This window comes from Engystomops pustulosus, chromosome 4, assembly GCF_040894005.1.
Source record: "Engystomops pustulosus chromosome 4, aEngPut4.maternal, whole genome shotgun sequence".
Taxonomy (NCBI): domain Eukaryota; kingdom Metazoa; phylum Chordata; class Amphibia; order Anura; family Leptodactylidae; genus Engystomops; species Engystomops pustulosus.
Window position 1 is genome coordinate 199,688,630 of NC_092414.1, and position 14,473 is coordinate 199,703,102.

At 48.3% G+C, this 14,473-nt stretch overlaps 1 protein-coding gene and 1 long non-coding RNA gene across 4 annotated transcripts in view; one reads left to right on the forward strand and one right to left on the reverse strand.

Moving 5' to 3' along the window:
• The window catches only part of DPYSL2 (dihydropyrimidinase like 2), a 50,946-nt gene that overhangs the window by 10,981 nt on the left and 25,492 nt on the right, over positions 1-14,473 (reverse strand). For all 3 annotated transcript variants that reach the window (XM_072149389.1, XM_072149391.1, XM_072149390.1), the window contains exons 2-5: positions 4,254-4,342; positions 3,860-4,044; positions 1,713-1,877; positions 1,034-1,095 (exon numbers count right to left, since the gene is read on the reverse strand). In XM_072149389.1, the coding sequence (XP_072005490.1) occupies positions 1,034-1,095; positions 1,713-1,877; positions 3,860-4,044; positions 4,254-4,342 (501 nt within the window). The remainder of the gene's footprint in view (positions 1-1,033; positions 1,096-1,712; positions 1,878-3,859; positions 4,045-4,253; positions 4,343-14,473) is intronic.
• The window catches only part of LOC140128039 (uncharacterized), a 49,218-nt gene continuing 36,615 nt past the window's right edge, over positions 1,871-14,473 (forward strand). Inside the window, exon 1 of the long non-coding RNA XR_011855107.1 lies at positions 1,871-1,988. This is a non-coding gene — a long non-coding RNA (uncharacterized lncRNA). The remainder of the gene's footprint in view (positions 1,989-14,473) is intronic.

Here is a 14,473-nt window from a genome sequence, read left to right on the forward strand (position 1 = left end):
TGTAACTTGTACCCCAAATGAATGGAACTCATGCTAAAGCATGCAGAGGCGCTCATTCACTTCTATGGGGCTGTTGGACAACGCTACAATATCTCAAGAAGTCCATCAGAAGTCAATGGATAGGCGCCACCCCATTTATTTGGGGGTACAAGAGATGCCCATTCTCATGACTGGTGGAGATTGTAGGGGTCAAGATAAGAGATGAGTGGACCCGAGGTCCAGGTTCGGGTTCACCCGCCAAACACGGACATATTGCCAGATTGGTGCCGATCTAGCAACTATCCATGGTTAGTAGTCTTCTTATATTTGTTATCCATGCCCTTCTTCATTCTAAAATCAACTTATGCTAATGACACTTCAGAGCTCCAGGGGGTGTTACGAGAGCCTATTAATGCTGCAGCTTCACCGGCTGTTACACTGTGCCGGAGTACCCCCCCCCCCCCTTCCACTGTGCGAGAGGAAGAAGGAGAGGAAAGTACTGAGAGAGCAGGGGAGGGTGAGACAGTGTAACAGCCTGTGAACTACAGTAATGAAAGGGCTCTGGTGCTACTCCCCCAGAGCCCTTCTTGCTCATTAGCATAATTATAAAAGTTGATATTAGGAGGGAGGCCATGGATAACACACATAAGAGGATTACCACAGTCACGATGTCTGGATCTAGGAGTAATCTCCCTGATTTATCATGATGGTAGATTTCCTTTACAACTTATTACAGAACACAAGTGACTGCGGCTGAGCTGTAATACCAGGCGCAGCCAAGTGTGGCGCTGTTTTAGGGGAGAGATGCAGACCTTACCTTTCTCTGATCTCACACCTCCCCTTTAATGAAATATGATAATGAACATCGGTGGAAATATTCCATAGTGCAGCGTGAGGAGCGGCGGCGGGCAGAGGTCGGCGTCCAGGCGGTGTCACAGGAATGTCGGCTATGTGGCCGGAGCCGCTCATTCTCACTCCACACCCAGAGCGAGCGCAACACAGCCCCTGGTGCGCCACCCCCTATGCTGCCGATACATGACCCCCAGCAGCTTACCTGCGAGTCTGTGAGCTGGTACTGGTCCTTGTACGCCATGTACACCAGGAAGGAGTTAACGCCTGCAGGGAGTGAGGATCCAACATTAATACACAGCGGATGCTTCATGGGTAAGAGACCGGCGACACAATATTTGGTGCTGTTACAGTGTCACCAGTCTATGTCAACACATATATAGCGCCACCCTTGTCCACAGGTTGTGTTTGGTATTGCAGTTGTGCCCCATGCACTTCTTAGGAGGGGCCATGGTATTATTTACATATTGCTCTCTCCCTCCTGAGGTAATTTCCCGCTCTTTTTTGTGAGCTTGGTGTCTTGTTCAGTGACGCTCTGTGATTGGCCAAAGTTTGGACCAGTGGTGGACTGTCGCTGGGGGAAGACATCAGGCAGCACCTGGTAACAGATGTGGATTGGTGGAAGGTCCGGGGGGGGGGGGGGGTGAGGGAGGGGGGGTTGTCTTATAAACCTGGTGTGACAGGAGGGTGGGCTCAGTCCCCTGTCTGCAGAGCTGCCCTGCCTGTCAGCATAACCAATATGCTTAACCCTTTGTATTCCTTATCAGTGAGTGATTGCCCCGGCAGTGCCCACAGACTAGCTTACACAAAGCAGGGTTTTCATAGTTGGCACGGTTCTGTGGTGGCATCTCTCCCTTTACTATTGTTTGCCCCCCAGGACTTACCGTGGTCTTTCACCAGAGCCTCCATTTCCTCCTGGACCCCCTTGTGCCACTCAGTGATGTCCACGTGCAGGGAGAAGTCGCAGCAGGTTTTGCTATCTGCCCACTCTCGCCACTGGTCAAAAGCACTAACCAGACTGGTGCCAGGCTCAGCCACCACGTGGTCAACTATCAGGGGACAGAAAATACAGGTTAGACACGGATTCTACAATCCCTAAAAGAGCCAGACAATAACCCAGGAAGGTGAACAGCACCGGACTCCATTCACTGACAGCAATGGTAATACAATAGATTATACCTAGTTATTATACACTGTATATTCTTATAACTGTGAATATCGATGGCCATATGGTCAATATGGCCATTATCTTTTGGGAGGTCACCACTTTAATACAATGACCTCCAGTAACACTGACATTACATATCTTATAAGAATATAGGACATTACTTAAGGGGGATGTCATGTGATAATAATGTTACTGGGCTGCCAATGGCATGACCGCTAAGTGACCATCATGTTATGGGGCTCCAATAAACATAAGCATTATGTGACCATCATGTTATGGAGTTCCGATAGACATGACCATTATGTTATTGGGCTCCTGTAGGCTTGATTGCAATGTGATCATTATGTTACATTACGGGGATCCCATAGACACGCCCGCTAGTTTACGGGGATCCCATAGACACGCCCGCTAGTTTACGGGGATCCCATAGACACGCCCGCTAGTTTACGGGGATCCCATAGACACGCCCGCTAGTTTACGGGGATCCCATAGACACGCCCGCTAGTTTACGGGGATCCCATAGACACGCCCGCTAGTTTACGGGGATCCCATAGACACGCCCGCTAGTTTACGGGGATCCCATAGACACGCCCGCTAGTTTACGGGGATCCCATAGACACGCCCGCTAGTTTACGGGGATCCCATAGACACGCCCGCTAGTTTACGGGGATCCCATAGACACGCCCGCTAGTTTACGGGGATCCCATAGACACGCCCGCTAGTTTACGGGGATCCCATAGACACGCCCGCTAGTTTACGGGGATCCCATAGACACGCCCGCTAGTTTACGGGGATCCCATAGACACGCCCGCTAGTTTACGGGGATCCCATAGACACGCCCGCTAGTTTACGGGGATCCCATAGACACGCCCGCTAGTTTACGGGGATCCCATAGACACGCCCGCTAGTTTACGGGGATCCCATAGACACGCCCGCTAGTTTACGGGGATCCCATAGACACGCCCGCTAGTTTACGGGGATCCCATAGACACGCCCGCTAGTTTACGGGGATCCCATAGACACGCCCGCTAGTTTACGGGGATCCCATAGACACGCCCGCTAGTTTACGGGGATCCCATAGACACGCCCGCTAGTTTACGGGGATCCCATAGACATGACGGCTACGTTGTCGGGCATACCATAGACACGGCCGCTACATTTTGGGGTTCTCGTAGACACTACCGCTAAGTTGTGGGGTTCCCGCAGACACAACCAGTACATTATGGAGTTCTAACAAACACGGCCGCTATGTTGTGGGGTTCCCGCAGACACAACCATGATCTTATGGGGTTTCAATGAAAATGACCCTTATGTAATCGTTATGTTGTGGGGCATGTTTGTTATGTGATTTTTATATTGTGAGGCTTGTGCAGACATAGTATCAATGTATTAACAATGATAAGGCTAGAAAAAGTCGCAGGTCCATCAAGTTCAACCTATAGTTGGACTTAATGGACCGGTGTTATGTTTTGGGGCCACAATGAACATGACGGCTATGTTATAGGGCTCCACTAGACATGATTGTTAGGTTATAGGGCTCATACAGATGTTGCCAATATGGGACTTCCATGTACATCAATGTTATGTGTCTGTTTAATGGGTCTAGTGGGGCCTTCACTGTTACGGGAGTCCAGTGAATGTTATGTTTATAGGGTCTGTTCGGGGTCATTGTTATTAGGGTCAATGATAGGTGGATGTCACTGCTCTAACGGTTCTACAAATATTACTACTATTGGGGTCCTGTAGGAGTTATTGAAAATAAGTGGTAAAGAGACTATACAATTATTCTATACATTTGGATACATAAGGGGACCCATAAACTAAAATATTTTTTAATCCAAAAAGTCACAAACTCCCACTCACTGATCATGGTGGTGCCACCGGCCAAAGCAGCTTTGGTTCCCTGGAAGAAGTCATCGGCTGACACCATCCCGTTGCATGGTTTCTGGAAGCAGGTGTGGACATCAATGCCCCCTGGTATGACCATCCTGCCATGGGCCTCGATGGTCTTCACACCACCCGGAACAATAAGATTTTCACCAATCTGCCTGTAAGAGAGTCCAGAGCAAAGTATCAGAATCAGGAAGATCTATGGGGACATCTAGAGGAGGAGACATGGTGGGACACGCTGGGGAGAAGGTGGAGTAGATCTATATATAATCTATATATAGGGGGCTTTATACAATCTATACATGACTGACATTGTCCTAGCACACCCCCTACCTGTAGGGGTCCCTGTTGACCCCGCTATACTTACTTAATGAGCCCATCCTCCATGTAAATGTCCGCGTGGAATGACTGGTCATCATTGACGATTTTACCTCCTTTAATGAGGAGTCGATCGCTCTGAAAGGAAAGATGTAGAAGTTTAAGAAATATTCTCATCTCTATGTCCCTTTACCAATGTACAAGCTGCTGGCCTCATCCTATATACCCCACACTTATAGCTTACAATTCTGGTAGTTTAGGAGAGATAGAATATGACTACAGCATCTGTTTGTAGTCTGTTACTATGGAGACAAATTGGACAGTCCAGGGTCAATATTAAATATGACTGGATATTTTTAACTACAAGCAAATACAAAGTTGCCTATTTGTTTTTTTTAGATATATTTTTTAATAAACAGATGAAAATTACATATGGTTGTGAATTCAGAACCTACAGGGTCATGAAGCTGCTGTAACGCCTTAGACCCCATTCAGCGATACAAAAATGGCAGCTCTATTCACACTGATTGCTAACTGATTGTGTATGCAAAGCACTTTCTGTCACGGAAAAGGACCTTAAAGAGGACCTCTCACCATTCCGGACATTTCTAAGTAAATACTTACATTCCTTATGAAATTACAGTTCTGTTTATTTTTTAACTCTATGTTGAGCCATTAGTTTTCCATTCCTCCTACACACAGTATACAGTCCGCCGAACAGTCAATTCGGAACACTGATGCCAGGGGTTCCACAATCCAACAATAGGTCTGGCAAAGGTGGCAGAACCCAAAAACCAAAACTGAGCCTGACAATCAGGTCCATTCATCTCTAGTCATGAATTGGGAGGGGGTCAAGCAAAAATAGTCATAGACAGGCTAAGGACATGACATGCAAAACTGAACAGAATCTGAGTAGAGGTCACATTGAGCCAGAATGAGTGGTCAAAATTGACGTTGGGGTCAAAACATAGAAGAGACTTCATCGCAGAAAAATCAGCACAATGTAGACGGGTTATTATTGGTGTACAATGCATAAAGCTAGGGATAGTCTCAGACAGGTCAAGGTCAGAGCAGGCGAAACAAAACACGATCTGGGTACAGGTGAGATCGGGTCACAGGTCAGAGTTGGGGTCAGGAACACAAAGGTCAAGACAGAGAATCACTATCACAGAAAACTACTTGTACCTATAGTTTTAGGCTTCATCACCAGGGGGATGATAGGAGTAGCTAAGGACACATTGTACATGGGCACGTTCTAGCTTTGACGTGCCCCTAATGCCCTGGCTGGCACAGTAGTCATATAGATAAATCTGTAATTTGGTATATTCAGATATTCCTCAGACATGTGCCAGTCTAGTGTGACACATTTTGCCCATACACTGTGCCCAAACAACTTCCATCCACTGTCACCGCATAGATGCCAGGGTGTGGCCTTCCCGATACACAGCAGAGACGACTGTGTGCCAGCTCCGCACAGAAAACACTGCTGTGTGTGTGAGTCACATGCGGGACAGAAACCCCATGTCTGGTTACCACTAGAAACCGCTATACAAACAGAAGAATCCAGAACCGGGGTGGAGGCTGCCTGCTCCTCAAGACGTATTGCTTTACTACAGGCCGCGTCTGCCATGTAGATGAGGCCGGCACTGCCAGGACGCACCACAAGCCAGACAAACAATGCCCATTGTATACAGAAGACTCCTATTGGCCGGGAGGATTTAGTATTCCTGGGGCCTCAAACACAGTTATATCAAGGGGGGGACCCCATTGTACACATTCAGAGCAGTGGAGAGAGCGTGCTTGTGACTTATAGCATCCTGAAGAACTCATACGAAATTTGGGAGGGGCTCAAATAAAGTATTTAAGGCCAACAAATGGAAAGACCGCTCAGGATAGTGGCACACCAGTGGCCCTATCTTTTATTCTATAGCATCTAGAAACATAATTTACTCTGTGATCTACAGAAACAGGCAGTTACAGACATAGTTGGGAATGAAGATAAATAACTGCAGGTAAAGATTGAGTTCCTGCCTTTTTCTAACTGGCTGTATCTGTGATCAGAAACATAAGCCTTATGTAATCTGAGAGATGAAATTCTTATCTTTAATATGACACCATGATGCTAGGTGATATAGAGACCAAGACTGGTGCATCTGAAATGATGCCCCCCACCCCCTGCAGCCTCTAAACTTGACTCATCTCATCTAAAATATGACTATTTCACATAAAAAAGAGGGAATTCTAGAAAGGACATTTCATACCCTACCCAAGAGGACTGGTGCTTTAGTGGGAAAAAATATGTTGATAGAGTCTGTTTAACAAAATTTCTGAGCCATCTACACAAATGGTGTCTTACTTTCTATTGGCCTTGGTCCCTGCGTCCTGCACATAAAGGATAGGGCCCTGCTCCTGGCTGGCTTTGTGGCCCGGGTGGTCATTTGCTATGGGCATTGGTTCTTCACATGTCGGTGTCAAACAGGCCACAATCAACCGTACACGTCCCGTTGCTTGCAGTGCACATGTTCGGGTGGATGGGTACACCTGCGTCCCACTAATACACCATAACAGGCTATTACTAGAGAAATCCCTTGGGGCCTTTATCTGTATGCACAGCAACTGTAACCATAGCAATTCCAATACCAGGCGGACAACCACGACGATACGTGCTGCGATAGACTCAATTACCGTTCTGAGAGTTTGTTCTAGAATCCTTGAGGTCTGTGGTGACCACGTGTTACCACCATCCTACCACCAGTGATCACATAACCACTACTACTGTGGCAACAGACATAAATGTCAACTCCTCGGGGACTTCTGTGAGTCCCTCAAAAGAACTGGAAACCCCCTGGCGTCAAGGAAGACCAGGCAAATATCAGGATACAGGGGAATGCTCCTGGATCCACCGGCCTCATGGTCATATTATATGTGATTTGGGCACTTTATGTGCCCATCATGTCACAAAAGGGGTCTGTCACACCACCAAAAGTGGGTGTAGGTTATGGGATAGGTGCATGTCAAGTCCCCAAAAATGTTGAGGTGTCCGAATTGACACTGCCCAATGTGGAAATAGTACGGAGAGGTGTAAAAATGTGAAATAAAATCAAATTATTTGATTACTTAAAGGTGGTGCTAGGCTCTTGATCCTGTGAAATATATATCTCCTGTAGGTACAAAATACTACTGAGCACCCATATTTCCTAAAAGTTATCGCTCCTGATTGCTCTGATGAGGAGCAAAAACTGCAGATGGCTTTTCCAAAGTTGGACAGCACCTTAAGATTGGTGTGTGTATATAATATATATATATATATAATCTGCCAAATTATCATTATGGTGCATGTCCACCATTATATGTGAGGAAAGCCACTAACAACTCAATGTGAATGAGGGGCAGATCCATAGCTTTTCCTGGCATTGGTGTAAATGGAGATACCACAAATGCCTGTAGATGAGAGGGGTGCTATTCCAGGAAGAAAGTCGCCATGTTTTTGTCATATCACACCACCCCTATAAAATAGGTTATAGGCTCTAGTCATAAGACAAGACGGTAAGATCCATAACCATAGCAACTAAAGCTCCGCTGTGAATGGAAGATGCCGGAAGAACATATTAATGTCCCCGGCAACTGCTGGAGATTACAATCTTGTAGATGCGGAAGATGGGGATATGGCCCGGAGATCTCATTACTGGAGGTCCTAGAGACCCAAAGGGGGGCCCTGCATGTAGGAGCACTATATATACCCCCAGGAGGAAGGGGGGGGGCTCTGAATTACTATATATACCCACAGGAGGGAGGGGGGCTGGCTCTGAATTACTATATATACCCCCAGGAGGAAGGGGGCTCTGCATTACTATACATACCCCCCAGGAGTGCATCTGTACATACCACTGTGTGAAGAGTAGGGGATGCAAACTTTACAAATATCAAGAATATTTTGACAAAAGGGCGTGGTTCTGTAACATGCACAGGTCACAAAAGGGTTATGATACCTATTAGAAGAGGGCATGCATTGCCTTAAGGGCCGTGATCACCCTAAATATTTTTTTAAGATGACATGTATGATTTCAAGTATACGGCAACTACGTATATCTCACTCAAGAGATGACGGGGAACATTTAATACACGCAGGCCTGGCATACAATTGCCTCATATTGCTGGCTCACGCTGGCCCACTCCGCCGCCGGCCATTAGGTCCCCTCTAATCGGCTCCCCTCGTCCTGCTTCCTCACATTTTTGGCAGTATATTCACTGAAAAGATCTGTTTGCGGCCTAAAATAACAATTATTGTTTTGTTGCCTGTAGCCACCAATCAGAGCACGACTTTCATTTTTCAGGAGCAGAATATAAAATGAAAGCTGCGCCGTGATTGGTTGCTACATGCAACAAATACAGTCTAATTATCTGGGCCTAGTCCAAGGCTTCACTGAGACGACCTGCGTCTGTCAGACCCTGAACTAGTAGCTAAAGTTAAACGATTGATTAAATTAAAATGTGCACCTTGCCTAATGAGGAGGTGTGGCTTATGACAGGGGCGTAGCTTGAGGAGCACCATTATGGTGTCTGCTTATAGGGGGCTACCAGAGGTTAAAGACACGGTCATGCTGTTCCCCACTGGCTGTAGCATCTCATTTCTGTCAGACAGGGTCTGTCTAGGTCAAGGGTGTGGAGGGTTGGGGTCAGGTTAATAATGACCCCCATGGCGGCCATCTTGGTCCAGTTTTAGTCTAGAACATAGCATAAAAAACCTTCTTAGCCACACCCCTTTTCTGCAGCGTGACCTGCTGCTTATACCAAAACCCAAATTTTGGCAAATATCCATAGCCTCGGACTCCGACACATGACCCTCACATCACTGTCACGAATTATACTCTATAAATAGTCTCCATGAAGTAAAGGATGATAAATGGACGCTGGCCCTTTAAGAGCTGCAGACTTTCTTCTTCCTTCCCCAGATCTTGAGATTTGCAGATTATTTATAGCACAGGAGATAATGTATGGATCACATTCGCCCCTCCGCATAATCATCCAGACACATGTAATGCAGATCCGCCTGTCAGACAGAAGACCCCGCAGCCCTCCACAACACCCGCCACAGGCTTCCGGCCTCTTATTCCTCATCACATTGTTAACCGTTCAGTCGCTGGGCGTTCCCACCTAAATTATATGCTCCACATTGCTCCAGTGAGGATGAGCAGCGCAGATTAATGCACAGCGTCCCCCCCCCCCCCATCAGATGGCAGGCGTTGCCATGGAAACAAGACCCCGCCAATGCATTGTACCAACACGGCTGTGCAGCTCTGCCCCCAACATGACGGGTCACCCCCCCCCCCTCGTCCTCATAATCCATATACAATAACATAGCAGGGGGTGCAACAATGTTGTCACTGCATGTAAGAGAATGGCATGGAAGGTGGATACATAGGTAGGTAGATAGAACAGATACAGACAGAGACATCTATGGAGATAAGATGATTACGTCTGACGTATCTCAGCCCTCCTTAGACCATCCAGCGGGGCAGTGATAGTACAGGGTCAGTACACAGATGCCAGGGATCCGCTCGCTTTGGGTATACATGTATCTATGTGTGGTGACATACGTGTGCCAGGCTGAGGGTACAGGGGGGCACTGCTCACTCGCAGCCAAACCCTCCAGCACTATGTGGGAATATCCTCATCACATCCCGCCACGGCCTTCTGAAAACAATCCAGTCACACGCCCTGGAAAATACCCTGGATACAGCTGGCATGATACCCGCCGCACAGACAGACATGTTATGTAACCTCATCACCAGCAGCGATAACGTACAGCTACACACAGGCCGCATCACTGCTCCCGTCTATATCACACCCTGCACTGTATATAGCATGGTGGGGGGGGCCCCTACTACTACCCACAGGCTGCAGTGTATATATTATAAGGGGGCCCCTACTACTACCCACAGGCTGCAGTGTATATATTATAAGGGGGCCCCTACTACTACCCACAGGCTGCAGTGTATATATTATAAGGGGGCCCCTACTACTACCCACAGGCTGCAGTGTATATATTATAAGGGGGCCCCTACTACTACCCACAGGCTGCAGTGTATATATTATAAGGGGGCCCCTACTACTACCCACAGGCTGCAGTGTATATATTATAAGGGGGCCCCTACTACTACCCACAGGCTGCAGTGTATATATTATAGGGGGCCCCTACTACTACCCACAGGCTGCAGTGTATATATTATAAGGGGGCCCCTACTACTACACACAGGCTGCAGTGTATATATTATAGGGGGCCCCTACTACTACCCACAGGCTGCAGTGTATATATTATAGGGGGCCCCTACTACTACCCACAGGCTGCAGTGTATATATTATGGGGGGGGGGGGCTACTACACACAGGCTGCAGTGTATATATTATGGGGGGGGGGGGGACTACTACACACAGGCTGCAGTGTATATATTATGGGGGGGGGGGGACTACTACACACAGGCTGCAGTGTATATATTATAGGGGGGCCCCTACTACTACCCACAGGCTGCAGTGTATATATTATGGGGGGGGGCTACTACACACAGGCTGCAGTGTATATATTATGGGGGGGGGGGGGGACTACTACACACAGGCTGCAGTGTATATATTATGGGGGGGGGGACTACTACACACAGGCTGCAGTGTATATATTATGGGGGGGGGGGGACTACTACACACAGGCTGCAGTGTATATATTATAAGGGGGCCCCTACTACTAGCCACAGGCTGCAGTGTATATATTATAGGGCGGGGGGGACTACTACACACAGGCTGTAGTGTATATATTATCGGGGGGGGGGGGACTACTACACACAGGCTGCAGTGTATATATTATAGGGGGGCCCCAACTACTACACACAGGCTGCAGTGTATATATTATAGGGGGGGGCAACTACTACACACAGGCTGCAGTGTATATATTATAGGGGGGGGCATACTACTACACACAGGCTGCAGTGTATATATTATAGGGGGGGGCCATCTACAACACACAACGGCTGCAGTGTATATATTATAGGAGGGGGCATACTACTAGACACAGGCTGCAGTGTATATATTATAGAGGGGGGGCCCCAACTACTGCACACAGGCTGCAGTGTATATATTATAGGGGGGGGGGCAACTACTACACACAGGCTGCAGTGTATATATTATACGGGGGGCCCCAACTACTACACACAGGCTGCAGTGTATATATTATAGGGGGGGCAAATACTCCACACAGGTTGCAGTATATATATTATAGGGGGGGCCCATACTACTACACACAGGCTGCAGTGTATATATTATAGGGGGGGCCCATACTACTAGACACAGGCTGCAGTGTATATATTATAGGGGGGGCCATACTACTAGACACAGGCTGCAGTGTATATATTATAGAGGGGGGGCCCCAACTACTACACACAGGCTGCAGTGTATATATTATAGGGAGGCCCCAACTACTACACACAGGCTGCAGTGTATATATTATAGGGGGGGGCAACTACTACACACAGGCTGCAGTGTATATATTATAGGGAGGGGGCCCAACTACAACACACAACGGCTGCAGTGTATATATTATAGGGGGGGGGGCAACTACTACACACAGGCTGCAGTGTATATATTATAGGGGGGGCAAATACTACACACAGACTGCAGTGTATATATTATGGGGGGGGGGGGGGGTCAACTACTACACACAGGCTGCAGTGTATATATTATGGGGGGGGGGGGTCAACTACTACACACAGGCTGCAGTGTATATATTATAGGGCGTGGGGCAACTACTACACACAGGCTGCAGTGTATATATTATAGGGGGGGCAAATACTCCACACAGGTTGCAGTGTATATATTATAGAGGGGGCAAATACTACACACAGGCTGCAGTGTATATATTATAGGGGGGCCCCTACTACTACACACAGGCTGCAGTGTATATATTATGGGGGGGGTCAACTACTACACACAGGCTGCAGTGTATATATTATGGGGGGGGTCAACTACTACACACAGGCTGCAGTGTATATATTATGGGGGGGGGTCAACTACTACACACAGGCTGCAGTGTATATATTATGGGGGGGGGTCAACTACTGCACACAGGCTGCAGTGTATATATTATGGGGGGGGGTCAACTACTGCACACAGGCTGCAGTGTATATATTATAGGGCGGGGGGAAAATACTACACACAGGCTGCAGTGTATATATTATAGGTGGGGGCCAACTACTACACACAGGCTGCAGTGTATATATTATAGGGGGGGGGCCCAACTACAACACACAACGGCTGCAGTGTATATATTATAGGGGGGCCCCCCAACTACTACACACAGGCTGCAGTGTATATATTATAGGGGGGGGCATACTACTACACACAGGCTGCAGTGTATATATTATAGGGGGGGGCCATATTATTACACACAGGCTGCAGTGTATATATTATAGGGCGGGGGGCAACTACTACACACAGGCTGCAGTGTATATATTATAGGGGGGGCCAACTACACACAGGCTGCAGTATATATATTATAGGGGGGGCCCCAACTACACACTACACACAGGCTGCAGTGTATATATTATAGGGGGCCCCAACTACTACACACAGGATGCAGTGTATATATGATGGGGGGGGGGGGGCAAATACTACACACAAGCTGCAGTGTACATATTATGGGGGGCCCTGACTATACAAGCAGTAATAAAAAAAAATATATATATATATATATATATATATATATATATATATATATATATATATATTATATATACATATACATATATACACAAGATACATATGATGTATTTAAAGGATGTATAGGATGTACCGAACTTATGTATGAGGATGTGCATGTGGTGAATGTATATTAAAGGGAAAGTTCAACTTTATACAATCAGTGAATACAATAAACCTCCTCCATTCCAGTCTCTGCTGCACAGTTCGGATGTTGTGAGGGGAGGTCCCTGCTGCAGCCAATCACTGGCCTAGGGGGTCACCTGTACACACACTGTACATCACTGTCTGACCCCGGCCACAATGTGATGTTGTACAGGTCACCACTGAGGCCACAGTACTGTTACATCCTGTGCATACACACTATAGCGGTATATTGTATCTGATACAAGCACTGCTGTGATGGTATGCAATACACTCATATATACACAGAGTATAGCTAAAACTAAACATTATGCAGTGTATTGTAAGTATTATAGATAGCACCTGATGTCCAGCCCCCAACCCCTCACACTATATACTACTACCCCCCACTTGTCACCATCATCTTATAACCAAAACATAGTGTACACTGTGTGCTGTGCCACTACCCCCATCCTCCCCGTGCTGTGCCAGTACCCCCACCCCCCCTGTGCTGTACCCTATCCTCATCCTCTGATGTATAGTATACACCTAGTGCTGTACCACCACCCCCATCCTCCATTGACTGTACCACTGCCCCATCATCTGATACACAGTATACAACCTGTGCTCTACTACTACCCTCATCCTTCCTGTATTGCTCCTCATCCTCTGATAAATATGATACAGCCAGTGCTGTGCCACTAGCCCCGTCCTCCCCGTGCTGTGCCACTAGCCCCGTCCTCCCCGTGCTGTGCCACTAGCCCCGTCCTCCCCGTGCTGTGCCACTAGCCCCGTCCTCCCCGTGCTGTGCCACTAGCCCCGTCCTCCCCGTGCTGTGCCACTAGCCCCGTCCTCCCCGTGCTGTGCCACTAGCCCCGTCCTCCCCGTGCTGTGCCACTAGCCCCGTCCTCCCCGTGCTGTGCCACTAGCCCCGTCCTCCCCGTGCTGTGCCACTAGCCCCGTCCTCCCCGTGCTGTGCCACTAGCCCCGTCCTCCCCGTGCTGTGCCACTAGCCCCGTCCTCCCCGTGCTGTGCCACTAGCCCCGTCCTCCCCGTGCTGTGCCACTAGCCCCGTCCTCCCCGTGCTGTGCCACTAGCCCCGTCCTCCCCGTGCTGTGCCACTAGCCCCATCCTCCCCGTGCTGTGCCACTAGCCCCATCCTCCCCGTGCTGTGCCACTAGCCCCATCCTCCCCGTGCTGTGCCACTAGCCCCATCCTCCCCGTGCTGTACCACTAGCCCCATCCTCCCCGTGCTGTACCACTAGCCCCATCCTCCCCGTGCTGTACCACTAGCCCCATCCTCCCCGTGCTGTACCACTAGCCCCATCCTCCCTGTGCTGTACCACTAGCCCCATCCTCTGATACATAGTATATACCCTGTGCTGTACCACTACCCCCATCCTCT